General features: G+C 37.6%; 6 protein-coding genes across 15 annotated transcripts; 3 read left to right on the top strand and 3 right to left on the bottom strand.

Annotated features, from left to right (window-relative positions):
* On the bottom strand, nucleotides 227-4,450 carry LOC18776091 (ninja-family protein AFP3). 5 transcript variants are annotated; one of them, XM_020563456.1, is made up of 4 exons: nucleotides 4,265-4,449; nucleotides 3,784-4,159; nucleotides 3,042-3,596; nucleotides 227-786 (listed from the first exon to the last, which is right to left on the bottom strand). In XM_020563456.1, the coding sequence occupies exons 3-4, from the start codon at nucleotides 3,541-3,543 to the stop codon at nucleotides 410-412; spliced, it is 879 nt and encodes a 292-aa protein (XP_020419045.1). In that variant the 5' UTR covers nucleotides 3,544-3,596; nucleotides 3,784-4,159; nucleotides 4,265-4,449; the 3' UTR covers nucleotides 227-409. The 5 variants fall into 5 exon arrangements, with proteins under 5 accessions (XP_020419045.1, XP_020419048.1, XP_007208775.1 ...); XM_020563459.1 differs by having other exon boundaries at nucleotides 227-780; nucleotides 3,784-4,450; XM_007208713.2 differs by having other exon boundaries at nucleotides 3,784-4,449.
* On the bottom strand, nucleotides 6,075-7,573 carry LOC18775645 (mitochondrial import receptor subunit TOM5 homolog). The gene is made up of 2 exons (XM_007210961.2): nucleotides 7,385-7,573; nucleotides 6,075-6,392 (listed from the first exon to the last, which is right to left on the bottom strand). Exons 1-2 carry the CDS (start codon nucleotides 7,469-7,471, stop codon nucleotides 6,315-6,317), a joined length of 165 nt encoding a protein of 54 aa, XP_007211023.2. The 5' UTR covers nucleotides 7,472-7,573; the 3' UTR covers nucleotides 6,075-6,314.
* On the top strand, nucleotides 7,743-8,627 carry LOC18777831. The gene is made up of 2 exons (XM_007209616.2): nucleotides 7,743-7,994; nucleotides 8,160-8,627. Exons 1-2 carry the CDS (start codon nucleotides 7,842-7,844, stop codon nucleotides 8,535-8,537), a joined length of 531 nt encoding a protein of 176 aa, XP_007209678.1. The 5' UTR covers nucleotides 7,743-7,841; the 3' UTR covers nucleotides 8,538-8,627.
* LOC18776519 (ras GTPase-activating protein-binding protein 1) lies at nucleotides 8,674-13,776 on the bottom strand. Of its 6 annotated transcripts, none has more exons than XM_020563725.1 (9): nucleotides 13,358-13,776; nucleotides 12,343-12,524; nucleotides 11,418-11,721; nucleotides 11,088-11,332; nucleotides 10,798-10,972; nucleotides 10,519-10,640; nucleotides 10,367-10,429; nucleotides 9,319-9,382; nucleotides 8,674-9,223 (listed from the first exon to the last, which is right to left on the bottom strand). In XM_020563725.1, exons 2-9 carry the CDS (start codon nucleotides 12,520-12,522, stop codon nucleotides 8,979-8,981), a joined length of 1,398 nt encoding a protein of 465 aa, XP_020419314.1. In that variant the 5' UTR covers nucleotides 12,523-12,524; nucleotides 13,358-13,776; the 3' UTR covers nucleotides 8,674-8,978. The 6 variants fall into 6 exon arrangements, with proteins under 6 accessions (XP_020419314.1, XP_007209111.1, XP_020419312.1 ...); XM_007209049.2 differs by having other exon boundaries at nucleotides 12,343-12,528; nucleotides 13,358-13,775; XM_020563723.1 differs by having other exon boundaries at nucleotides 10,798-10,978; nucleotides 13,358-13,773.
* LOC18775986 lies at nucleotides 14,222-16,956 on the top strand. Its single transcript, XM_007209695.2, has 2 exons — nucleotides 14,222-14,754; nucleotides 16,545-16,956. Exon 1 carries the CDS (start codon nucleotides 14,354-14,356, stop codon nucleotides 14,747-14,749), a length of 396 nt encoding a protein of 131 aa, XP_007209757.1. The 5' UTR covers nucleotides 14,222-14,353; the 3' UTR covers nucleotides 14,750-14,754; nucleotides 16,545-16,956.
* Nucleotides 20,717-23,427, top strand: LOC18776591 (transcription factor TCP5). Its single transcript, XM_007209781.2, has 3 exons — nucleotides 20,717-21,203; nucleotides 21,722-22,989; nucleotides 23,094-23,427. Exon 2 carries the CDS (start codon nucleotides 21,825-21,827, stop codon nucleotides 22,968-22,970), a length of 1,146 nt encoding a protein of 381 aa, XP_007209843.1. The 5' UTR covers nucleotides 20,717-21,203; nucleotides 21,722-21,824; the 3' UTR covers nucleotides 22,971-22,989; nucleotides 23,094-23,427.

The following is a 25,749-nucleotide window of genomic DNA, read 5'->3' on the forward strand; positions in this document are numbered from 1 at the left end:
CTCCATTCATGGTAAATAAAGGGCCCCTAATTTCATCATTTAACCTTTTTGAGACAACTTGGTTTACACAAAATATTGAGATTAGTCTAACTTGTTTAGTTGTTTTTATTCGTTCTTTTCGATTTGATGCCAGTCGAACCCAAAACCTGCTAAACTTTGGATATAACACAAAGCCAACAAGTTACAAGGACACCGGAGGTCTGCTTGATGTAGATTGTTAGTGTGCTTTGGGGTAACTAAAGCATCGCCTGATGTTCCATATAACCTTCCAAAGTTATTTCAGAAAGGACTATATAAAGGATAATAATCAGAGTAAACTTTCACTAACAAAATAGAGCTAATTGCTCAACTTAAGGTGTTCAATTATCAATTAAAATTACAATGGGGCGACAGAGCCACCACCGTTGACCTAATCATAACATGGAGTTGAGCAGATAATGATGTGCCTCAGGGGGTTTGCCACTTCATTTCCACCAGCATGCTTGACAAATTCGGCTGGGGAGAGAAAACTGCCATGGCAAGCACACAAAATGCCGACCTGGCCTTGTCTATACTTGTACAGAACCCCCTCGGTCTTCCTCCCATCTGCTCCGAAGGTTCTCACAGAAGGCATTTTGGATGTCAGCTCCTCCTTCGGCACAACAGCATTGGAAAATCTAGCCGCCTTTGAGGGATTTTCCATGGCATTGTGTGCAGGGTTGACATGTTCTAAAGTGGCCACTTTTGAAGAGGTGACCACCGGCTTGATGTCACTACCGGAAGGGAATGTCTCAAAACATCCTGCTCCTGCATGGAATTTACACAAGTTCAAATCTTTGAGGAAGAATGTACAATAGAGGAAAAGTGAATGGAAGTAAATGTCACAGGTCAAAGAAAGTTATATGCTATAAACTGAGTCTTAATCAGCAGGGGTTTCAATCTGAAACTAGCAAGTTGTCTCAAAATGTTATTGTTCTTGCTGCTATAATGCTATGACTTTACAGCAGTCCTTAATCATCTATTGTTGTAAATGAGACTTACTATCATACACAGATTTTGTTTAAGAAAATCTAACAGGCACCGTCCGCAATTGGATAAACATTTATAAGAAATAAATACTGCTTTTATTAAGAGAAATGAAGTCCTTTACCTTTCACATTTCAACTTGGTGGAGGCTACACTTGTATATGCTGACACAAGTATACTCAAAAGAAGAAGAACCAAACTCCAGTATATAATCATGGAGATGACAATAAGATAACATAGCTGAACAAGAAAGTGGATATACAACCTATGTTTCAGTTGTCTCAGAACATCAAAATTGGTATCCTGAATTATATTAAAACCCTCCTCCTGACAGAAGGTTTACCAGCAAGGACATGGTAAAGAACAATCCAGACAAACACTTAAACCTATGAAGACCAGGCAGCATGTTTTCTATGTTGGTCTGTAGACATTAGTTTCTGTCTCCTTTTTAGACCCATGTATTGCTTAGGACTTCTAAAGCATAAATGTTTAGACTTCAATGCCATCACAGAAGAAGCTTAGAAAATGTTATTGGACTGGGATAATATGTAAAATCATTCTTGAGTTTTTTAATCTTTTGCCTTCTTTCCTTTACCAGTACATCTCACATACTGGTGTTTCCACACCAGAAACGGACATACTATGCCGCTGAACAGGCCAAGATCTGTATCCCAAACGCACCTCAACTGAAGGAAGGAAAACTTCTCTTTGTTTAATAATCTAAAAATATCATGAGCTTTGCCACTATGAAACTTTGAGATATCTAAGACAAGACTGCTACAAACTAACATCCCAAAAAAGAAGCTTCTACCAAGCATGTTCACACGAAGTTGTATGCATAAGGATGAAAGGAAGTAAAAAATACCAGGAAGCAGAGGGACAAAAGATTTTTCATGTATTAGAACTACTACTTTATGGTCAAGAAAACTAACTCCGTTCAGAACATGAACCATTTCGTGCCACTTATCAGTTCCATAGCAGTAGAGTTTTGGATGGTCACTCACACATTATATGTAATAATACACGTTACACATAACTAGGCATTTCTATGTGAGAAAAACTTTTGAATTAAATGTTAGAATGGGACTATGAAGATGAAACTTTTGATTTTGTCCATACGCGGTAAGGTTCAAATTCTATATTAGGCTGATATGCACTGCTGTTTTTTTATTTTGTTGATACGTTGTCGGATATAGACTTTTTCTTAATATTTGTCGATATGCAAATGAATTCGTTTTCTTTTTCCATCGATACATTGTCAGACTCAGACACAAGTTCTTTCCTAATTTTTGTCGACACGCGGATGTTTCCCGGATTCCATGCTCGGGTTCACCAGTCATCACCATCTTTAACATCGTTGACGAAGCAAAAGGAATGGAGGTCATCTTTCCACATGGACGCCGCAAATTCTCCTGTCTTGCTTTCCCACATGCTCTGCCATTTTGTTACCCTTTTCATGACCGAATCGAAAATACCAACTACCAAATCGTATCAATTACCCTAACCAAATTGCATGGAAAGCATTTCCCCTTCCATGCACGAACAATTCAAGACTTTCAATAGTGACCTTCCAAACACAATTGCGGTTTTTCTACTTACATTTTCTTACTAACTACACTGTTCCTCTTTCTTATTAGCTGTCTATTTTAGCACACCATGCATTCAACTATATATAAAACAAACCAGAAAAACATATTAAACAAACAAACAAACAAACAAACACACATGAGAATCATAGAAGAACAAAAGTTCCTATTTTTCATCCAAACAGATACTATCTTCCTCATGCAACTGACTATGTACTGTATTTCTTTCAACAGAAACATCATGCGGCAAAATTCATATGCGATCTAACGGAATACATAACCAAAATCAAGGAAGTTGCAATCTTAAGTACTACAAGAGCAACTAAACATAAGTACAAGATCAAACAATCACAATTTATGGCAAGCAAAATATTAAAAGGGTAAACAAAGAAAAAACAGAAACAAAAATACATGCGCAAATAATTAATTTCATATGTGGATGTGGTTTACCGTTTGAAGCCGCAGACACAGTGATATATCCCTCTGCTTTGAGTTCGAACTTAAAAACGGTGCTCAAGGGCCCGGTGGCGTTGGCTTCAGGCGGCTGCGATGCCTGTGCTGCCGGAGGGCTAGTCTTCTCTCGCAAAGAAGCAGCTAATTCTTCTTTCCTCAGCTTCTCTGCCAACCTCTTCTTTCTCTCCATTCTTCTCAACGCCAGTATGTCCTTGTGCCTAATCATCCGCTGCCCTGTCCATTCCGGAACAGAGCTTGACCTTGGCAGCTGCACTGAAGGAAGAGGAGCAGCCACCATTTCCTCCTCCGGCGTCGTTTTGGGTTTTAAGAATCCAGCCATCGTTGAAGACCGAGCCAGAGCGTTCTCGTTGGGATTTTCAGTGTAGATTTCTCCAAGAGAGAGCCCCAGGTTGAGTTCTGGGTCCACAGAATCGGCGTTGTTGTTTTGCATGGCGTTGTTGTTGGGTTGGGAAACCTGGTCTTTGTTTGCCTCAGCCATTGCAGACAGAAAAGTGAGCAACTTGGTCTCAAAACGCTTCCTTTAAGGCTCTTCTGTTGCAAGAAAATTAAAAGTTAGGCACAAAAACATGGAGAGCAAATTATAAACTAAGAAAGAACTACCGTGAAATTTTTGAAAAACCCAGATAAGTTCTTTAACCCAATTGAAAATTGCAGCAAAAACAACGAAGATGATAGAGTGAGAAAAAGAGAGAAATTAAGCGAACCCAGATAGGCTTACAGGTTTGTTTTTGACAGACACCACCGATCACCGACCACTCTGCATTGCAAATAGAGAACTGCAACTGATCAGAGCAGAGGGAGGGGGGTTTATATTGGAAATGGATCGAGAAAAGAGACAAAATTTGTTCTTTGTAGGTGTTGCCGCAGGTGACAATGGCATTGTAGCTGGCATTTCTCAAAACCCACGTGGTTATCAGAGGAGGCAGAGAGAGAGAGCGTAGAGTGTGAGAAGGAGAGTGGCTCAGATTTTGTACGGTTACTCTTTTTAGATCTCTCTCACTGTTTTGCAAGTTGCAGCTCAATGACTCTTACCACTACCACCACTTGTAACTCAGCTTAGCTGTATGTATCTGTGTGCGCCTCTGTCCCTTCTCCTGGATTGTGTTCGTAAATTGTGAGCAAAATTGATGGCAAATCTTCAAAAGGTAGAAAAAGAAAACAGGAGTTGAAGATCAAGGACTGTTACAGCAGTGTCTTACTGGGTTGGTGAAGTCGGGGATTTGGAGTGAGAGGTGTGGCAGGAGTTAAAAGTGAGTGTGGTGAGTGTTATTTGCCTTCAAAAGCCATGTGTCGAAGTAGAAGGAAACAAAATTGGAATTTAGACACTATTGCGGCCAAAATCAGGGGTCTCAACGGTCAGTCTGAAGAACTCTGTTTTGGCTCTGTTTTGTATGTGCTAGCAGCAAACCCCGCTTGTAATTTCACATTTTTTTTAACTGAATTGTTCATCCTCTTTGGCACCCTTCTAAGGGAATTCAGTTTAACTTTTGCAAATCAATTTTTAATGTTACAAGTTTAATGCTATTTCTATATTTTTAAAACCACATCTTGTATTTGTCAATCCATTTTTTAAAATTATTGTTTATAGAGATTTTTTTAAAAAAATTATTTTACATTAATCTAATTTTTAAAGAAATCTATTTAAATTTAAAGATAGAAAAACGAACACACTGCCTTGATAAACTAACCTAAATCACGTTATGCTATTTATAGAGAATCTCTGTTCAACATTGACTCTCATTGTTTTTCTAAAAAAACAGAAATTGTTCACATATGTTTTACAAAAGCATCCCTCACCATGATTCGTCGAAAATCGCCGTATAATTTTTCAGAGCAAAAACCCGCGGCGAGGAATTGAGAAAAATTGGGGGCGTCGAGCTCTCTATCATATCCAATGTGACAGGTGTGGGCCATGCGCAAGAGGCCTACTTACTGAGGTGGGATTAGCTTTTGTCCACAAGAAAAGCCCAGTTGACCAGTTGTAAGGCCACGTGTCGGATCTCCCGTACGGAACGGATGATGTATCCACTGCGCTTTGCTGTCAGATTGCATGCAAGGTGGGCCAAGGGCTCGCACCTGCGCCGGGAGCAAGGGACCAACTGCTGCCAAGTGTTTATTTTAACTCACCATCACTTTATCAATTGGCTCATTTGGAAGCCATAATTTTCAGAGAGATGTCTACACATATTTTCATGGAGTAGAGCCCATCTTAGCTTAAGGTGCTCCCGCCACCCTGGTACATATCTCTCTCGATCTAATGGTCGAGTGGACTTCTGGCTCTAGGGAAGAGTTTTGGATCGTTAGATGTGGGAAGGGCAAAAAACGGTTTGAACTAAACAAAACAAAAACTCAGATTATAGACAAACAAACCGAACTGAAAACTTACAGGATGTTGCAAAATTGAGCTATTAATTTAATAGGGTATATGAAATGTGAAAACTCAATACTACCCTTTGTAATATCGTAGGGTAAAAAATCTTTTCCTTGAATGAGTTCCACTGGCCCAAACAAAGCCCAAATAAAATAGAACATATCCGGCTATTGATCTTTTGGTTAGTTCATACGTCGCTTGTTAAAGAAGGGGACAATTTTCCATGGGTCCAATATTTTTTTAAAAAAAAATGGCATTGTCTTTTGGATGACATGAATTCTTTACTCCTTAAAGAGAAAAACTTCGTTATAATGGTGCTATCAATGTTATCCCGTGTGACATAGCTTTATTGACTGGGAATAACAAAATAGTACTATCTCTGTTTCAAGAAAGTCTTCTCCTCTTTAAGGCAAACACCACTTATCATGATTCACATAATGAATTTTTTGAAAATTAAGAAAAATAAAAACAAGGAGAGAGAAAATGGATATGAACGAACATGTCCGATGAAAATGAAGAACATAAGGTTGGCTGGAAGTGGTTTGAGTACTATATCTAGCAGAAGTTGAAGATGTCAAACCAATTTGGGGATTGTCTACAAGGAATAAAATGATCAATTGGTGGCATGGAAAATCATATGAATAAGCAATTCATAAAAACCATTCAGTATATGAAAGTGATGTAATTTCATTCATGTCCTAAACTCTCCAAGAGAGCATGCTCATATGCTTGGAAACTCATTTTAAGTTATTAACATCACCACAACTAAAGTAAACAGGAAAACCTGTAATTCAACAAAATGCCAAATAAATCCGCATAAGCAACAAAGGAACCATACAGAACTTGCTAATTAGGACGTCCTAACACATAAGAAAAGCTCATATGGCCATCAGATCACCGTAACTCCGCATTAGAAGAATTGATCCTGCAAACAGACCTGCAGCACGCAGCAATTTCTGCAAGAGAGAAATACACTTTTAATTCCTTTATCCCCATTGTAATCTCAACAAAAAGATGGATTTATGAGTGACATATAGCATCTGGCATCCATGCAAAACAAATAAAACTCGAGTTCTGAAAGAATACAAGAAACGTTCACTACAGTATAACAAGGGCAAAAGAACCCCTGTTTATTAAGGATCACTATCTGAAAAGATCTCGGACAAAAAGAAAAAAACTGAAAAGATCAAAATATTGAAGGCAACTTTGCAAAACACACTCATATCGATATCTGACACTTTCTATAGACTAGAGTCTAGAACAGAAGCACGATTCTTGCAAGGAAAAACTTATGTCTTCGGTTTACAATTTTTTATGGAAACCAAGATATAATGATAAAGAGACGAGCATCGCCTAAAAGGACATCTATTGTTATAGCTTATAAGCACAATCGTAATCACAAAAAATTGCGATTCGGAAACTTGCAACATCTGTAATGTTAATAACTGAGATACCATAATCCAAATTCCACATCTTAGACAAATAAAAAAGCAAGGTTTGGCTAACACTTGTTAATGTAACATAGCGACCATGTTTTCCTTCCACTTGTAAAGTTTTCCAGTTAACATAGCAAAAAGACATGTCACAACCACACAGCATCCTTTAGTCAAATACCTAAGAAAACATTTATATGAACTACGAGTAACACTTGTCCTTGCAAAACAAAACTTCTTTTAACTTTCCCGATGCTAATCTCAAATCAAGAGGCACAAAACAGACACCCCTCCGACCTCCATGAATCGCAAGTCCCGGGAAAATTATATATTCTAATCCAAATAACATAAACTTTTCCCACATCCTATGGCCAAAACATGAGGAAATTATACATACATGCAATTGAAATCACGCCTAAATAAAAATCAAGAAATTCTAATAATAAGTCTCTAATAACAAGTCTTAAGCTTCCAACAAAATCGAAAACGGCGAGAGAGTGTTTGAGAGAGAGTACCATGTTAAGGGCCCACTTTTCCTCGTCATGATACTGGGACTGCAAGAAGTATTTCGCCTTGTCCAGTGAGATCGGGAAGTCCGCCATTGACGTGTTGAGAAGGAGAGGGAGAGAGAGAATTTGTGCTTTAGGGTTTAAGTTTGGGGTTTTGAGATTTGGAGGTGTTTGACGAGATAAAAAGAACTTTGACCGCGCGGCACCCACTTAAAAGGAGGGTAAGTAGCGAAATTACTACAATAACCTTGCTCATTAAAAAGTCCCTTTATATGGAGGAGAAACAGTTTGATCCATCGGTCGGTCCACGTGGTGACACGTTTACACTCGAACCTCATCTTCCTGTCCACTAATTTAATTTGAGCCAAACCAGCCTTCAATTCAAGGATTCACGAACTCTGAGAAACAGCGAAAGCCATCACAAACATAGAGAGAGGAAGAGAGAGAGAGAGAGAGAGAGAGCATGGAGGCCAAAGCATTTTGTAGCAGCGTGAGAGGTGCGCCATTGGGAGGCAGAAGAGAGAATTATGCTTCTTCTTTCTCACCCCTTCTCATCCAATCCATGGCTACCCAGAAGCCCATTCCTTCTGTTAACAAAACAGCTAGCTCCAAGAAGGTAACTTGCTCTTTATATTATTTATGCAATATCTCTAGCCTATGCCCTGTCTTGTAAAATATGTTAAAAATTATGTTGTTCTTGGGATAGCTTTAGCTTATTAGCAGCTCCCTCATCAAAATTGTGCCAAGCTAGGGACTAAAACGTGAACCATTTACAATGCAGAATTCAACTAAACCACCAGTTAAGCTACTAACAAGGGTGGAGCAACTGAAGCTACTGACCAAAGCAGAGAAAGCCGGCCTGCTATCGGCGGCAGAGAAGTCCGGGCTCTCGCTGTCGAGCATAGAGAAACTGGGTCTGCTCTCCAAGGCGGAGGAATTCGGAGTTCTATCGGCAGCCACTGACCCGGGAACTCCGGGGGCATTGTTCACTCTTAGCTTAGTATTGCTGCTTTTGGGTCCATTTGTAGTCTATCTTGTGCCTGAGGATTATCCTTTGGAGATAGGGGTACAAGCTTTTGTTGCTTTGCTTTCAGTGGTGGGTGGTTCTGCAGCTTTTGCTGCTTCAAATTTTGTATCCAACTTGCAGAAGTCAAGTTGAAAAATTTGATGAACCAGGTCTCATTTTGGGATAATGAGAGGATCATTATTTGGCCACTCTGTAATTGTGACTGCTAGACATATTTCTAAACATTTCATGTCAGCAAGCATGGATTAGAAAATGGAGACGGATTTCATGACCAAAATAACAGAATATATAGATTTGGATTCATAGAAATACATTGAACTGACACAACTTACTCACGCCATGTAAGCTCTATAAAATAATCTACGAAAATACAGGTTATCAAAAAGAAAAGAAAAGAAAAATTCTTAACAGAAACTCGCAATTATAACAAACAAAATAACCTAAATTTCTGATAGTTCCAATACAACTCTTTTTATCCAACAAATTGCAATTGAAGGAGAGAAGGGGTAAAAAAAAGGAGACCCTCTTGTCGTGTGAAAAAAATTGTCTATCCACCACTTTCTTTCAAAAACTTCAAGCAGGAACGGAACTGCGGTTTGCCGCACCTTGACGTCCACCACCTCTTCCATTCAGATTCACCCGCTGATAACCCTCTCCATTTCGTCCAGCTCCCCTGGCTCGCCCAGAAAACTCACCCTGGTTTCTGAATTCATTCCTGCCATAGCTACGGCCACCACCATAGTTCCCACGACCCCTGAAAGTGTCACTCCGAAAGCCAGCTCTTCCTGAAGAGAACCTTCCTCTCCCACCACTGCTAACTGTAACAGCCAGCAGCTTTGTTAGTTTTACAACATTTAGTAGCAGATTCTTTTTACCTTACAACCTTCTATAACCCCCACCCTGCCAAGCTTACCTCGAGTTGTGGTTCTCTTTTCCTCGATCACTGCCGGGCGGTCCCCGATGGTGATAGGTGAAGCCTGTAAGGATTTTCAACAAGTTGAAAATTGGATTAAACATACACTGATACAAGCTAAGTAAACCAAGATTGCAAAGATACAGTAATGCATGGCACCCACAGCTAGCAATAAACACATTACAACCTGCCAGTCAAATGGCAGTTTATGAACATATATCCTTGGACTGCCTAAATGTTATCCCAGTGGTATTGTTCAGATGATATAAGCAACTATTAATCAACTGGAGGTCTTCACATCCGAGAGAATGACTTCTTCTTTTTTTCCATTTCTTTTGTTTATGTATGCAAATAGAACCTTGTTAAAAATGCAAGACTACTCAACAAACTGAGAAGCTCAAGCTCAGCTCAATTAAATTTAGCGAGCAACTGTGCAAGCTCATTTGTTACAATCAGTGAAACAATCTAAGCGCAGTAGCTCAGTCTGCAAATGGGCTGAGCTCAAGCAATAATGTGCTCTGCATAAAGGGAATTCAAAAACTAACAATTGATTTGACACTAAATTTTGTCAACTCATCCAACAAGACTGCAAGGAAAGAGCCAAGAAAAGAAAATAACAGACAGCACTCAATTACAGCTCACAACTTTGTAAAATCTTGGCGAGTGTCATAACACATCCGTAGAGAGATGTGTGGGGGGCAATGCCTCCATTTTCACTGAGAAAACAAAGACATCCTCATGGTAATGATGCAAATGACCATTGGGCCTAGTGGCACCTCCGAATCCCTCAAGGATACAAGTGGAGGTTGAGATCTTGGGTTCAGTCCTGGCCCTTATTTTTCCCTTTATTTTTGTGTTTTGGGGGGGGGGGGGGGGGGGGGGGGTTGTGTGGGTGTTGGGGTGTTGGAAGATGTGGAGGGAAAGAGAAGTTTATACTATTTCCAATGCTAACTCTGAACTGAACAAACTATAACACTAAACATAGGCTAAAAAGCAGACCTCCAGAAACTTGGAATTTTTGACAAGTAGAATGTGAAAGTAAGTATACCTCAAGTGCACTTTGCATGGAACTCAAAGTCTCAAATTCAACAAAGCCAAAGCAGAATCCTTGCTGCAAAAAACCAAAAACATATGACATGTAAGGCTACATCAAAGCATCCTCAGTTGGATTCGAAAGTGCATCATACATATGAAGCAGACCTTACTACTCCGGACTTGGATCCCATCACGCTTAATAGGCCCAAATTTCTTAAACTCCTTCTCAAGTTGTTCCACTGTTGCATCATATGGCAAATTCCGTACATGTATGGAGTGACCTTCTGCTGTAAAGAATAGAGATCAGACTTCATCCATGAAAAAATACATGAGCGTCTCAAACTCAGGCAAGTGTTATGCAAGTTAACTAAGCAATTAGACCATTGAAAGCTGAGTACCATTTTATTTAGGGAAAAAGAAGACAGCAAGTTGAGTATCATTTACCTTCCTCATGAGCATTGCTACTTTCAGGGGCAGCATCACCACTAGGAGCTGATGCCACTGGTGCAGGAGCTGGTTGTGCAAAACCAAGGGATTGATGGTCAGTGTTTGCAGATATTGTCCTCACGGTGCGGGTAGGCACACGGACAGGACTGGATGCAGCATTACTTTTCATTACCTTCACCTAAATGAAGCTTCATTAGATTAAAACCAAAAATAGGGTTGACATCAAAAGTAAAAATACTTGCTCCCAAAAAATAAAAAACAAAGGAAGGTGATGGGCCTAAACTCACAATTGATGCATATGATTTCTTTGGAACATCCTCCTGGGTTTCAGGGGCAGGATCAGGGGTTGGATCAACATCTGCAAGACCTTGATTCTGACTTGAGTGAGCTGGGGGCTCCACAATCTCTTCTTCAATAACTGATCCTTCATCATTATCTGAAGGATCACAAACTTCAGGACCATTATTGAGATCCTCTTCCTCAAAGGAAGTTGCACGATCCACCACAAGATGATCGGGAGCGTGAGTAGGCTCTGGAACAACATAGAAGCAATTTGAAAACGAAAGCTACAGCAAATAACAAAAAGTGGTACATCAAGAAAGAAAACTAATGCCAACCTGGTTCTGCTGTCAAGATAGCTTCTGGAGCACTTTCATTGATGCCGTTAACCAAGACATTATTGGTCTGCAAAGATTCATTGTCCTCAATATACCTAAAAACATCATTTAAGACATAATACCCCTTCTCCTGTGGAGCTAGAAAGAATGTTTGGGCAAATTTTCTTCCCACATTGTCCTTTCCAGTCAAGCATCCGGTGACGAGAACAATCACTCCTTTCTCATAAGACTCCTGAGAATCTGCAGTTTTTATTTCTGCCGTATAGTCTCCATAATTTAAGGACTGAATTTTTTGACTTATTGCCTGCTCGCAAAGATAATACAATGTTAACAAATGTAATATTTTTCATCAAAATTTCTTATTTACAATAATAATTCAGGATTCTCAATCCAGTTTATATCGAGTCCAAGAGGTGATGCAAAAAATTTGAAAATTTTCAAAACAAACAACAAGATTCCTATTTATGTGGAGTGATGTACTATATTGTTTCGCAAATCTAATTCAAACAATTCTTATGTAATATAAACTCAGTAATACCTTTTAGTCTATGAGTAGTATCATATCAAAGTATTACTGGTTAGGGTGACAAATAATTGGTCCATAAATGTCAAAAATTGGAGCCTACACAGCATCAAATAAACATCCCATCTACAGATTTGTTCAAAATTCATTCAAAGACGCATTTAATATGACAATGTGATAGAATAGCTGCCAAAATCATGTTCAACTTTGTATAAAAAGGAAATATATATTTAAATTCTTACTATAAAGCCAAACTTTTTGTAATGCCTTAAAGTGAAAACTAAATTGGAAACATAAAGACAAAAAAAGTTGTCCAATCCATGTTAAACCATACAACAAAGAAATTTCAAGTCTCGATACTCGGTATAAAAGTTTATTTCCGCGATATCATAGTATACTTACTTGCATAGTTGTCACTGTTGCCATATTGCCATTGACATCTGTCCTGCTAAGAGAGCTGGAATCCTGATAAAACCTATGCACTAATTGTGGAGATTCATGAAGAATATGGTAATATTGCTCCACAAAGGCATTGCCAACAAGTTGGGCACTGGGAGCAGAGGCAGGAGATGCTTCCTGCATGACTATCTATGGAAGTTCAAATCTTGTAATGTTAGTAGAGGAACAAACTAATGAAACCAACTGGATGTCAAAGAAAAACATAATAACAACAAGAGAGCCAAAAGCAGTACATTTTTAATAATTCTTGACAAAACAAATGCATTGAAGTTTATTTTTAAACAAATTCGAATCACTACAAAATCCAATAATGCATTGAGATTGTCATATCTGTAACAAGAGAATCTGCAAAGTAATGATGACTACTCTAGGAAGCTCCAATAGCCAGATAAGCTCACACGAACACACTGTAAGTGCCAGCATAATGCACAAAGGCTTTGCCTTTGAGCTCGGAAGAACAAGTACTATGAGCTAAAACGGTTTTGAGTACTCGATCAGAAGTACAAAATCACAAACCATAAATTAGGAAACAATTCCTACATATATGCTCAAATCACAGAAATACTCGAACAATTAAAAGCAATCTTGCAAACCCAAAAGTCTTTATTCATGTTAACCCCAGCAAATTCCCCAATGGAGCAGACCGACTGATTTCAACCTCAGAAAAAGAAGGGTCAGCTAAAAACTGAAGCAGACCGAGAATTAAATACATCAGGATGATAACGAAAACAATATCTGATTACAAATTTGTGTTTGATGTAAAGCCCTATAAAAATATGAAAATCCCAGAAATATATCAACACTGCCATCCAAAGTAATGAAGATATTGACCATGGAAGCATGATATTGACAGATCAATCACCAGCATAGTATTTAACAAATAAAATTAAAGATGGAAATTAACCAGTAGAGGCAGTAAACATAGCGACAGTGGATTCAAGAGAAGAATCTGGAGTACCTGCTTGGAAGTGATCTGAGCTTTAGAGAGAGGGAGATCTGTGGGCTTGAGAGGAAGCAAAGTGAAGTTGAAGAGAGAAGGAACAGTAGTTAGGGGATAGGAAGGCAAAATGAAAGAGGAAAGATGCTGAAGGCTGAAGCTTTTTTTATATATTTGATGAGATCACAAGACAAAAGCGGTAGCTTCAGACTTTAATTTTATCTAATTGTGAAGGGGAAAAAAGAAGTTACATATTTGTGGAGGTTCTTTTTCGGAGTCCTTGGAATAGAAAATACAAATTGGGTATTTGGAATTTTTTAATTGAGCAAGAAAAATGATGAGAGATTGATGGTGCCTTGATTTTACTTTCTGAATTTCGGAACAGAAATTTTGGGATATTAGAATGTCCAAAATTTCTGGGAATGCAAGTCCATGATTTGATTTGGGAAGGAACAGTACACTGCAGAATCTACTGAACCCCTTCTGTTTTTATATTTTTAATTTTTGCTTGGTTTTGTTAACTTTTTTTTTTCACACAACTTTTATTACTATTTAGTAAGAAAATAATGACAAGTAATATTTACATTATTAATAAATACAAAATTTACAAGTGATATAAGAAAGAGAAATTCGAACTCAATACTTCGGTGCAAAGATAAACATTCTAAACTACTTGAACTACAAACGCTTTAGTATGTAACAATATATTCAAACTAACAAAAAATTTCATATAAGATAACAACCTCAAAAACTCAAGTCATTAAACGATGGCAATGTACTAATGTTTGAAGGGAAGTGTTCTAGTGTTTGGTGAGAAAATGGAAATATTTTAGAGACCACTTCTGCTTTAAAAATATTAATGAATAAAAAAAGCATTTGATGAGAAAATGGAAATTATGAATTTGATTTATTAAAAAAAAAAAAACACGTGCACATCGCAAAACTTCATTTCCATCGAAGAAGAGTCGAAAGTCCCCTCCTTTCTCAGTTCCCATCTGATCTGTATCTGAATTCTCGATGGCGAAGCCGGTGTCCACCGCCACCTCATCCATTGCCCAAACCCTAAAGCGGTACCTGAAGAAACCGTGGGAGATAACGGGTCCATGCGCGGACCCGGAGTACAAGCTCGCCGTACCCGGCGCGCTCGAGTACCGGCTCGAATGCCCGGCTTCGACCCAGGTCAAGGCCTGCGTGCCCACATCCAACCCGGAAACCGTATACGATATCAAGTACTACGCCCGGGACCAGAGGCGCAATCGGCCCCCCATTAGACGCACCGTTTTGAAGAAGGCTGATGTCGAGAAGCTAATGAAGGAGAAGAAGACCTTCGACGTCTCAGATTTCCCTCCGGTTTACTTGACCGATGTTGTTGAAGAAGACTGCAACGCCCGAGGCGGAGGCTACCAGAAATGAATTGGGTTTGCTCTCCTTCCTCCTCCTCCTCCTTTAATTTCATTTATTGTTTTAAGGGTTTAATCATTCTTTTTTGGTGGTATTGTGAACATTGAGTAGAATTGTGTGTTTTAGCTTTTAGAGTTCTGTGAAAATGGGCTAATACAAAAGTTGGAGTTTTTATTCGGTGTTGTGATAGAAATGGTTGGACTTTACGCATTTTGTTACCATCTCATCTGTTTATGCATGAATTTGATCCCTTTAGTTTGGTTAATAGATAGACTGCAATGAAAAAGGTTTTTGGGCTTTTCATGATGAATGTTGTATTGTTGGTTTTGAGTTTGCTTATGTCTCCTTTATGGTTGGGAATTTCATCGAACGGTCAAAATAGGATTGCAGTTTTGTTCTTTGTTGCTCTGCAAGGTTATGTTTTTGAGGTTTGATTGGTTAGTAATTGCTGCTTTCAGTGGCATTGTAGCTGTAATTTTGGATTAGTACAATTTCATTTTCTCTTACACTAAAGGAGAATGTATTTTGCTTCATTGCACTCTCTCTGAGTGCTCCATTGTTGTGACTTCTATTTCCTTGGGAAACCATGGAAATCTTCGCATCATCAGTGAGTCTTTAGTTTATTCATAATATGAGATAGTAATTGCACCACAAATACTGTAGTTTACACCTTAAACGTCGAGGCACATTCCATACCTCAATGGAGGATTGGAAATATGGCTCTGTTGCTTGGTTTTGAAACAGTTTACTGTTTTATTTATCTTGTATTATGCAAAACTTAATTGAAAGAACAAAGATCTTCACTTAGTACCAAAAACCTTCTGTTGTTGGCTGTGACTGTTTTGCCCCATGAATTTTGGGCATTGTTGCGTGCATGGCTTTGCAAGGCAGGCTGGAAACCTTTATGCCAACAAATTAGACATGAAAGCCTTGTAGGCAAAGAAAAGGCAATGATGAGAGCTTACAATTAGCTTCTCCGAACTCTCATCCCTAGTATAACACCAATTGTTGTGGAATTTCATCCATAGGCACAACCTTTATACAGATATAATACAAAGATCCTGTGCTCCAATTTCATTGAAAACTTCAATTTGTTTGTTTCACATGCATTCAGCCAAAGTTTGGCACAGTCTATGCTCTGGCCGAGTTTGATGAGTATATCTTCATATTTGATTGGAGTGTTTGATCTTGCTTAGAATATATTTTGAGCTGATGCTTCTATCAGATATTGTGGCGTTTCATATTTGCACCAAATTTTAAGAAGATCACATGGTAACATCCATGAGGGTGGAACTCGTGGTAGGACTAGAGAAAAGAGAGGATATTTTAAATTTATTTTATGCTTGGTTGAAGGATGTGAAAGAAACAAAGAGAAAGGCTTTAGTCGAGGACATATTCGAAGATTCAACAACCACAAATTTTATTTCCTCTCCAAATCTCCCCAGTTTTGCAGAGAAAATAAAGCTTCCAGTATTCTATACTCTTCTCTTCATTTCTATGTACGGTTAATCATCCACATGAGAGTAATTTTAAAATTTCTCTCCATTTCTCTCAACCCAAGCATGGAAATAGTAGTATAGCCTGCTTTCCATAGCAGGAATTGCTTTCACCTCATGTGCATCCATAAGTTGATCCTATACCATCTTTTTTGTCTGTAGATCGTTGCCATCTCCTTTGGTTTATCAGGGTTATGTACTGGAATTGCTTGCTCATTGTCCTCATGTTTATATTAAGTCCATTTAATAGTAAATGTTTTGTGGTCTAAGTCCTTATCAATGACTCTTTGCTTTTTTATGTCTTCTTGCAGGCTTATGGCGTTGTGTAAAAATGTCTGTGCTCCGGTCTTTCGTTCCTCTCTTCTGCTGTGTCACTAAAGAGGTGCTGTTCGTGTTAGCATGGATGTTTGCCTAGTCTGCTCACATATTGAAATTCTGTGTTTGAGGTGAATAAAGGGTACTTGATACAACCATTTGGCCGCTTTTAGTTGTCCAAGAATGTATTTGTATAAAATCCAAATGCAACCGCAGTTGGGTGATGGATGGCAGTATAGCTAGTTTCTTTAACTCCTAAGATTTCTACTTGTGAATCTTGTTTGTCTCATTGTGATTTGCTTTCCCCAACTGCAACCATATGAAGACCTAGAAAGGGTGACCTCACTGCTCATTGTTGTCATTTTTGCAATACTCTTGATGCAGTTGGCTATATGCTTTGCTTTCCAAAGATTGATAAGCTGTCATTCATACAACCCAACTTAACTCACCCTTAATCCCAACGTCAAATGCCTTTCTTAATTAGCAGGATAAAAAGGCAGTAAGTAGAGTTTAATGTGTTAAACCTATAATCCTATCCTCGGTTTCTCGTAAGTCAGTGGGGGTTGTGATGGGGTGGAGATGGTATTGCCATATCGGGTTGGGCCCTGAACCGTCATTCTAAACCCACTGTTCAGCTAAATCTGTATGTGTATGCCCATGGGCCCTGTGTAAATCTTAATTTGTAGGACAACTATTGTTTCTGTTTATACCATTATAACTCCAGGCCCTCCCACACTGGCTAACCACTCCAGGCGCCCTTGTAGCTGAATGATATCCTTCAACGTAGCTCAATCCGGAAAACCCCTGTTACCAACTTTTTGGATTTTAAAGACCGAGGGCTGTGAGAAATGGTACCATCTTGTCTTTAATAGATGGCAATACAGTTAACTGTCGTTGTTGTCGTGATTGTGTAAATTTCAACCATTAACGTCTCCTTGATTATTAGGCTTAATGTGGATGTGGATCTTATAATGTTCATTAGTATTGTTGATCGATTGAGATTTTAAAACAGTTGTGTGACCGCCAAAGTTGGGTGACTTTTTGTTAATTAGTAGATTAATAATCTTCATGGCCACCCGCCCTCTTTACTTAATCCCTAGTTTCTAATTAAGGACCATGATAACAGCCATGCAACAAAGCCGCCCTAGCTATCTCGGAGGAAATAATCTTAAGAAAATTGGGTTAATTCGATGGATATTTTGATTCTCTAAAGGCTGCAATTTTCTGGACCGTCAGTGTTCCCATCGCCTGCAATATTTCCAATAATTCTTACATTTTCTTCTTCTTTTTTGATACTTCACTTTCATACATGCTTGATGTTGGGCAGACGCAGACAGTGATGGTCAAGTTTGTTCAAAAAGCATCAGACATGATCGTAAAGGAAAGTTCCGTACGCACTCTATGAAGTATGAATCAAGCAAACAGATTAGTGTTGTCATTTACTGCAAAAGTTGGTATCCTGTAACTGTCAAGATTACCCTCTTTTTTTCCCACACATGAATTATACTCTAGTATATAATGTTATTTTTAAAAACGAACTAGTTTCTAGTCTAGTGATACTTCTTTTCATGAGAAAATTTATATTATCGGCTAAGATCTTACTCGGATCAATGGAAAACCTTTTCATTTTAGTGATAGTGCTGGGGATATACTTAATTAGATTGTCTTCTTCATTTCTAATTTTATCTACTTTTCTGTGTGAAGAACTGCTTATTTTAGTTTTAAAAAAAAACTGAAGGAATAAGTAACCAGACGAGATGATCGAGCTTAGTTAATTTTATATTTGTGGCATTGGAACCCATTGAATTTTCTCTTATGCCCGTTTTGCCCTCTGAGGCGGTATCTCAAGCTACTGAGATAAAGGAGGTCATCGCGGGGAGATTTCATAGGGGAAATGCATTTCACTTTCTGTAACAGGCTGGGAGGCAGCTTTGTGTTATTTACTGAGAGAGAGATGCAGAGAGGAGGCAGAAAAGAGAGGCAGCAGCAGAGAGAGAGAGAGCACGCATTTATTTTTGTTTATGGTTACCTTCTTTTTTTCCCTCTAGGGTTTGGACCTGTCTCTTTCACGCTTCAGAACGAAAACAAACACCAAGAGAACCAAAAACAAAGACTACTAGATCAGTGCTTGTGAATGATAGATAAAATATCCCTTAAATTTCATTCACACTGTTTGCATATAGTTTATTTTTATTTTTATAATGTTACCATATAATTAATTTTGATTCTTTCAATTGATCAACTTGGTTTTCTATCCATATCTCCCCTCCCAATAACACAAACTCATATATAGTACATTAGACAATTGGAATTTTGGATGGATATGGACCTCCCTCTCTCTCTCTCTCTCTCTCTCTCTCTCTCTCTCTCTCTCTCTCTCTCACGCATACACTGTCATGCCGTCATGATGATGGTAATTGAGATAATGTGTTGGTGCTGGCGACATCAACTTTATTTTTCACCTTTCTGTCTAGGTTAATATAATTATTTGTTCAATTTTATGGAGTGATGACCAAATTACAAGTTCAATTATGTTACAATTAATTTGGAATATTTGTGATCAAGTATTTTTTGGAATTTTAAGCAAAAGTTGATGACATTATAATATGCCAATAAGAACCCAAATTAAAAATAAATAAAAAAGTAAAATGAGATTCTCATGTCAAGTCTCAAGTCCCCTGACTGTCTCCATTCTTTTTGCTCCGCAGCTGCCTGCATAACCAATAGTAATACTGCTACATGACCATGCAAGCATTTAAAATATTAAAATGGCAGCAGCAGGGCAGGGGTCCTATATATCGCTTTAAATGGGATTAAACGAACACTTCAAACTCCAAGTGAGGATAATCAAATTGTTACTTATTATTAGAAATAATAAATTGGTCCTGTGAAAATGTCAGTGTCGGCCGGTTCATTTCTTGCTTGAATTAATGCATATGAAAAAGTAGACTTCAGCTTTTGATTACGATTGAACTGCAACTACAGTCTATATATTATATTAAACGTACGTTCTCAATTATTTTGCTGAGGATTCCACTTTCCTTGATTATTTTGCCTGCGTTGTGTAAGCCTCTCTCTCTCTCTCTCTCTCTCTCAAACACACAATGTTTATAGTTTATAGGAGCCATTGACTGCTAGAAAATGGGGCTAAGCAGGCCACAGATCACAAAGCCGCAGCACCAAAACAGCAAAGAGCAAATTAGCCAATTGAAAGGAAACAATATGCAGAGAGTATAAATATATAATGTATAGTCTTCATGTGAGTTAATATTAACAAACTAGTGCAACTTGGGTTGGGAAAATCTCACTGCTATATATATATATATATATATATGATCAGTACATACATATATACATGTAGTAGTGGTCCCTCTCTCTTCATTCAGTGGATGCTTTAAAGAACCTGCTTTGGTCCCTCCTCTACTCTACGAAGCTCTAGCCTTTCTCTCTCTTGAATAATCCCCTCTTGCATGTGAAGTATATACAACGCCAAACCCTAGCTACTCTTTACTAATTATTCTCACTTATATATCATGCCTTTCCTCATCTAAAATATTTTGTGGATCAAATATAGTTGTCTCGGATAGGAAGAAAGGGATTGTTCATAAAAAGATATATTAAGTGGTACATTTCCCTAAATTGTATCGACATCTTGATGGGATGAGTCTGGCTAAAGCCTATTAATGAACAGTTTAGGACAATATCGATACAATCTTTACCAATTAAGTAGGTGCGAAGATGATATACGTCTTGAAAAAATTGTCTAAATTTACAAATAGAGAAAGAATAATATTCTCTCAAACCTTTTTTATAAAATAAAAAAATAATAATTATATATCAGACATCCTCTTTACCACTAATTAATTAGGGTTGTATATGTATATTTTTCTTTTCTTTCTGATGTGTGGTTTCTTGATTAAATTTATGTAGCTATAGGCATGCCTTGGATAATTCATGCTATGTGGAATACACCAAAAAAGCTATTTGTAGTTGCCGATAAAGTGTGAGAGGGAGGGATGGTCCCCCTTAAAAATAAACCAATATCTAGACCTAGAGAGAGTCTATTCAATAGTAAAACTACGACCAAATTAACTTATTCATTTATTAAGCAGTGATTGTTCAGTCTCTGGTATGAACAAATTGATGAAATTTTTACTGCGGCTTCCCAGATTGACTTGTCAACATAAGGGGAGTCCACGTGGCTATAAATGTGCCATACCTTTTCCTTTTTCATTCCCATGCAACATGGTGCGGTAAATTCTAGCTAGCATCTTTTTCTTTACCAAATTGTGAATTATTTTTTTAGAAAGTTTATATTCTCTCTCTCTCTCTCTCTCTCTCTCTCTCTCTCTCTCTCTCTCTCTGCAGCTAAGAGCCCCTAGGATGTTGAATTTGGTATACAGATGAGCTACACAAGCTCAGTAAGAAATTCAAGAGAGCATCATATATATGCATATACTTAGCAAGAGGCTCAAAGCACTGTAGCATCCTCTTCCTCTCCTACTCTTCTGCTTCCTTGCTTATTAATGAATTAGTTTTGGACAGCTCTGATCTCAGCTGTTGCAACCTCAGTTTTCGGTCTGATATCTGAGTACGGTTCATCTTCTGGTCCTATTTTATGTATACCTTCCAACTTGGATTGATAAGAGATAAAGGTAATTTAGGGTTTCCAGTGTTGGAATTCGTATGAATTTCAACCAGCTTTTCCTAATCATGTTACTTCTCTTGAGTGTGATACCTAAATTTTCAACAGTTCAGATTTCAGTTCTTTAATTAGCTTCTTTCAAAGATTAAAGTGGTATTTAGCAGAAGTTTGTGACCTTTCATTTGGATGTAATATTAACAACTGATCACCCTACACATGTAATATCTGCTCAATTTTCAGATTTGCAGATATGGAACATCCTTAATTGGAGGATTTCTATATATATATATATATATATATATATATATGCAAAAATATATAGCTCTTTGGATCTTCGATGAGAATGTTTTCTTTCTCAAATCGAACCGATCACAGGTCAACTAGTTCATATCATAAAGCAATTTTGCAAAAGAAATAAACTCACATGGATTCTAATAAAGAATAATCTTATAAAAATGAAACAAAGACTTCCATGTGCCGTCCAACAGTTTATTTCTCTTCTTATTCTGCTTCTTTTTTTCTTTTCAGTTGAATCATTGGAGCTCAAAGATGGGAGAATGATGTTGGACTTACAAGGATTTGAGCAATTGATGATGAAAGAAGTATGAGCTTATAATCAGAATTGCGAACAATGATATCAAATTCAAGGGAAAAGGGCTTCCAAGCAAAGCAAGAGGGCCACAACAACACCAATAATGATGGAAACAGTAGTAATTTCAACAAGGCATCATCATCAAGTACTACTACTTCAAGACAATGGTCTGGATTTAGAAATCCAAGGATTGTACGTGTCTCGCGCACCTTCGGAGGAAAAGATAGGCACAGCAAGGTTTCCACGGTGAGGGGATTGAGGGACAGGAGAATTAGGCTCTCAGTACCAACAGCCATTCAATTATATGACCTTCAAGACAGGCTTGGACTTAGCCAACCTAGTAAGGTAATAGACTGGCTGCTTGATGTTACTGAAGATGATATTGATAAGCTCCCACCTCTCCAAGTTCCTCATGGATTTGCTCATCAATTTCATCAGCAAATGCTAAATCCTCATCATTCTCATGATCAAGGTCACCAGTCTAACAATTCTCTTGCTGCTGCTCCTTTCTTTGATGTAAATTCTTCATTTATGGAGGCAGATCATCAAGCTCATCAAAGAAGTTCTACTACTACTAATGTGGGTGATCGGAAAGGCAAGTCAATCAAAACACATGATGAACAAGATGATGATGATCAAAATCATCATCAAGATGGAAATATTGGGGGTGGACAACTCTTGGCTCAGAAGCTATTTCCCCAAGGCAATCATCCTTCCTCAATACCTGGCCTGCTAAACAATGCCATGGCATACAATTACTATCATAATTATTCAGAGCCTTCAAGTTTATCTCTATCTCAATTTGGTGGCCATGGATTTCCACCAGTGCCCCAAATAGATCATCATAGCCATATGATGAGCAATGCCTTATCATTTTCAACTTCAATGCCATCTGGATCTCAATTGTTCTTCTGTCCATCAACAGCAACACCCTCCCTTTTCGGTCCATATCCTCCGTATATTACCAACCCGGTAGTGGAGAGAGGTACTACTACTAGTGAGCCAAGATCACAAGCCAACCATTTCCAATTTTTGAGCTCATCAAATTCACCAAATCTCCTACCAAATGCTCTCATGTCTTCTCTTCAGTCTTTGAAATCCTATCCAACATCGGTCAATCCCAAGCAGCTCCATTCGAATTCACAGGATAACAATGGAAGCCAACCAAACAAGGACCATAATTAATACCAGCTCCTAAACGCATGTAAGTTCATATTGTTTACAATGGGAATGGAGGCTAATATTGGTCTCAAGATCTTGAAACATCTATATATATATATATCATGCATTGATTAATTTTCACAACAGACGAGACATGGAAATCGATGAACTGAGGCATTAATGGAGGGGTTGGCTCGAGCAGCTAAGTAGTTGATTTCTTCAGCGCACAGCACAAGCTAGCTAGCAAGACATGAAGTTCATCTGATCATTATGTGGTTGTATTTCCTGCAAGACTCTCCTCAGTCTCTCTCTCTCTCTCTCTCTCTCTCTCTCTCTCTCTCTCTCTCTCTCTCTCTCTCTCTCTCTCTTTCTGCAAAAAAGCGACAAGAGTTAATAGTGAAGACTTCGTAAGTACGACAATTTTATATGTAGACATTTGCATACTAGTGATTGATCAGAGTGCTTATAATTTTATATACTAGATATACACCACTACCATAGCCGATACGCATTTTATATATACATGTTTGAGTTCATCTAATTGCATTCATATGCACTTTTGAGGTATACATATGTATAGATCTATCTATATATATGAGCTCATATAATTTGGTCTCCAAGGAGATTATAGTCGTCACGCTGGATCATAGGCATGACCGTTAACATATATGTTGTACAATATGCCTGCAGGCTTCTCCATACATTAGATATCCTCATCAAAGTAATAGTAATGTGGTTAATTTTGTTTAGTCATTCTATATCTTAACTATATATAGCGAAATCAGTAGGTTTGCATATCAAGGTTTCTCCACTCTTTACTGGCCACACTACAAAAAAAAAAAAAAAAAGTGGCAACAGTTACCATTATTTGGTGACATTTGCTAGGGTGACTAAAGATTTTGGTCACCAAAACTAATGCCAGAGGAAAGAAGAGTTTTTTCTAGTCTTTGCCAGTATTGACATGCATGTGTTCGTGAGAGAATGACATGAAAGAATAGAAAGAAAGCAAAAAAAATAACGGGTATATATATAAGTACTTCCATTGAGGGATCTCTCAAATAAATTTATTTGAGGGACACCCTTGTAGGGTCCACTCTGCATTGTATTTCACTAATCCAAACCGTCTTTTTTTGTAGATATTCATTCAAAAATCATCTCTATAAAAAATTACTTGAATCCGATATCATTTGACCTGTCAATTAAAGTATTTTCTTAAAGCACCTTGTTATTTGATTTTGTTGGTATCAATTAGATACCTTAATGATTTTCAATTTGCATGATTTTTTTTGCAAGGATGATCTCTAAATGAAGGTGAAAAATAGATGGTTTGGATTGTTGAAAAAAAAAATCGTTGGGGACCCTAAAAAGTGTTTCTCAAATAATTTTATTTAAGGAATCCCTCAATAGAATGAGGCTGTGTATATATATATTGAAAAGCTTGCCAAGATTGCCAAGATTGCCAAATGGTGTTAATACATTTGTGCGTGCACACACACATATATATACATAATGTGATTATTTAAGCAACAAATTATAATGTGAAAAACGCATATATATATATTGAAAGGTTTTGCTTTTTTTTCTTCACCCTAATTCATTGCATAGATCATAGCATGAGCGGAACTAGGTAGAGGGCTACCATGGGCTCTAGCCTAGGTAGCCTTTTTATAAAATTAAAATATATTACATATATTTTAATGTTATTCATCTTATAAAAACTTAGTAGCCCACTCAAATGTAGTTCTGTAACCCCTTGTCTACTCAATTTTTGTAGGCATATAATCATATTATATTTAATTTGTTTGCTCAATTAATAAAATAATCTCTTAATAAACACTCATGATTTTAACTCTCAACCTTTTACTATTTTATCTGAATCTGTACTTTAATATATTTCTAAAAAAACTATAGAAATAATAAGTACCCAAACAAAAATTGGTCCTTAGATTTTAAGCTATAACAACTTTAGCTAGCCCACCCATTGAAAAATTCCTGATTTCGCCCTTGAATCATAGATCAAATTAATTCCTAGTTTTGTGTTTTTGAACATGCATGAAACAATGAGCACGAATTTAAATTGTGTTGGTTTTTAATCCCAGTTGCATTCATCCCTAAGACATGTTTAATTAAATAATTTTTTGGGAAAATTATTGCAAAACCAACTGCCCTTCGTATATATATGTGGCCACAATATCATACCTTTTACTTCGTCCTGTTTCACCAGCTGGTTTTGGGTTATATATATGCATACCTGCAGAGATGAGATGTTGGGCGTGGCCACATTGGGCAGCCTACCCCAAGTAATTAAATGACCGCGCTGACACTCTCGGGTGTTCATATATATATATATATATATGTGTGTGTTTGTGCGCGCAGTGCAATAATAATCTGGGGCCAAAACCATTTTGGATCTAAAATTATAGGCTATCATGATCATCGTTGAAACGATTTTGATTACTAATTGTGACTTATATTGTGTGCAATAATATACATACAATTACACATTAATGCATGTTTGTTTCGTACGTGTATATATATAGAGAGAGCGCTCTTAGTTTATGCAACATATGTATAAGTAAGCGCATCTTTCTCTGCTATAAATCATTGGTTATTTAAATTGGAAATTATTTAGCTATTTTATTATTTACATTTTCTATACCTATATGTATAAGAGGGTTAGTTACCTCAGAAAGGCTAAATTCTTGCCTCTCAAGAACAATCCATCAAAACATTAATGAACACCCCAAAGAAACTTCAACCAAAAAGAAGCTTTTTAAGTAATTAAACTAACTAAATGTTTAAA

The sequence above is a fragment of the Prunus persica genome, chromosome G5, assembly GCF_000346465.2.
Source record: "Prunus persica cultivar Lovell chromosome G5, Prunus_persica_NCBIv2, whole genome shotgun sequence".
Classification (NCBI taxonomy): Eukaryota; Viridiplantae; Streptophyta; class Magnoliopsida; order Rosales; family Rosaceae; genus Prunus; species Prunus persica.

Bases quoted from the DNA above. Each gene is read 5' to 3' on its own strand.
- LOC18775986 (XM_007209695.2), top strand. From the start codon at position 14,354: ATGGCGAAGCCGGTGTCCACCGCCACCTCATCCATTGCCCAAACCCTA.
- LOC18776591 (XM_007209781.2), top strand. From the start codon at position 21,825: ATGATATCAAATTCAAGGGAAAAGGGCTTCCAAGCAAAGCAAGAGGGC.
- LOC18775645 (XM_007210961.2), bottom strand. From the start codon at position 7,471: ATGGCGGACTTCCCGATCTCACTGGACAAGGCGAAATACTTCTTGCAG. The intron at 6,393-7,384 runs GTACTCTCTCTC...TCTCTCTTGCAG, and splicing joins AAAAGTGGGCCCTTAACATG to AAATTGCTGCGTGCTGCAGG.
- LOC18776519 (XM_020563723.1), bottom strand. From the start codon at position 12,522: ATGCAGGAAGCATCTCCTGCCTCTGCTCCCAGTGCCCAACTTGTTGGC. The intron at 10,430-10,518 runs GTCTGCTTCATA...GGTTTTTTGCAG, and splicing joins TCCAAGTCCGGAGTAGTAAG to CAAGGATTCTGCTTTGGCTT. The intron at 9,224-9,318 runs GTAAGCTTGGCA...TGGCTGTTACAG, and splicing joins AAAGAGAACCACAACTCGAG to TTAGCAGTGGTGGGAGAGGA.
- LOC18776091 (XM_020563456.1), bottom strand. From the start codon at position 3,543: ATGGCTGAGGCAAACAAAGACCAGGTTTCCCAACCCAACAACAACGCC. The intron at 787-3,041 runs GTAAACCACATC...AATTCCATGCAG, and splicing joins TGTGTCTGCGGCTTCAAACG to GAGCAGGATGTTTTGAGACA.
- LOC18777831 (XM_007209616.2), top strand. From the start codon at position 7,842: ATGGAGGCCAAAGCATTTTGTAGCAGCGTGAGAGGTGCGCCATTGGGA. The intron at 7,995-8,159 runs GTAACTTGCTCT...TTTACAATGCAG, and splicing joins AAACAGCTAGCTCCAAGAAG to AATTCAACTAAACCACCAGT.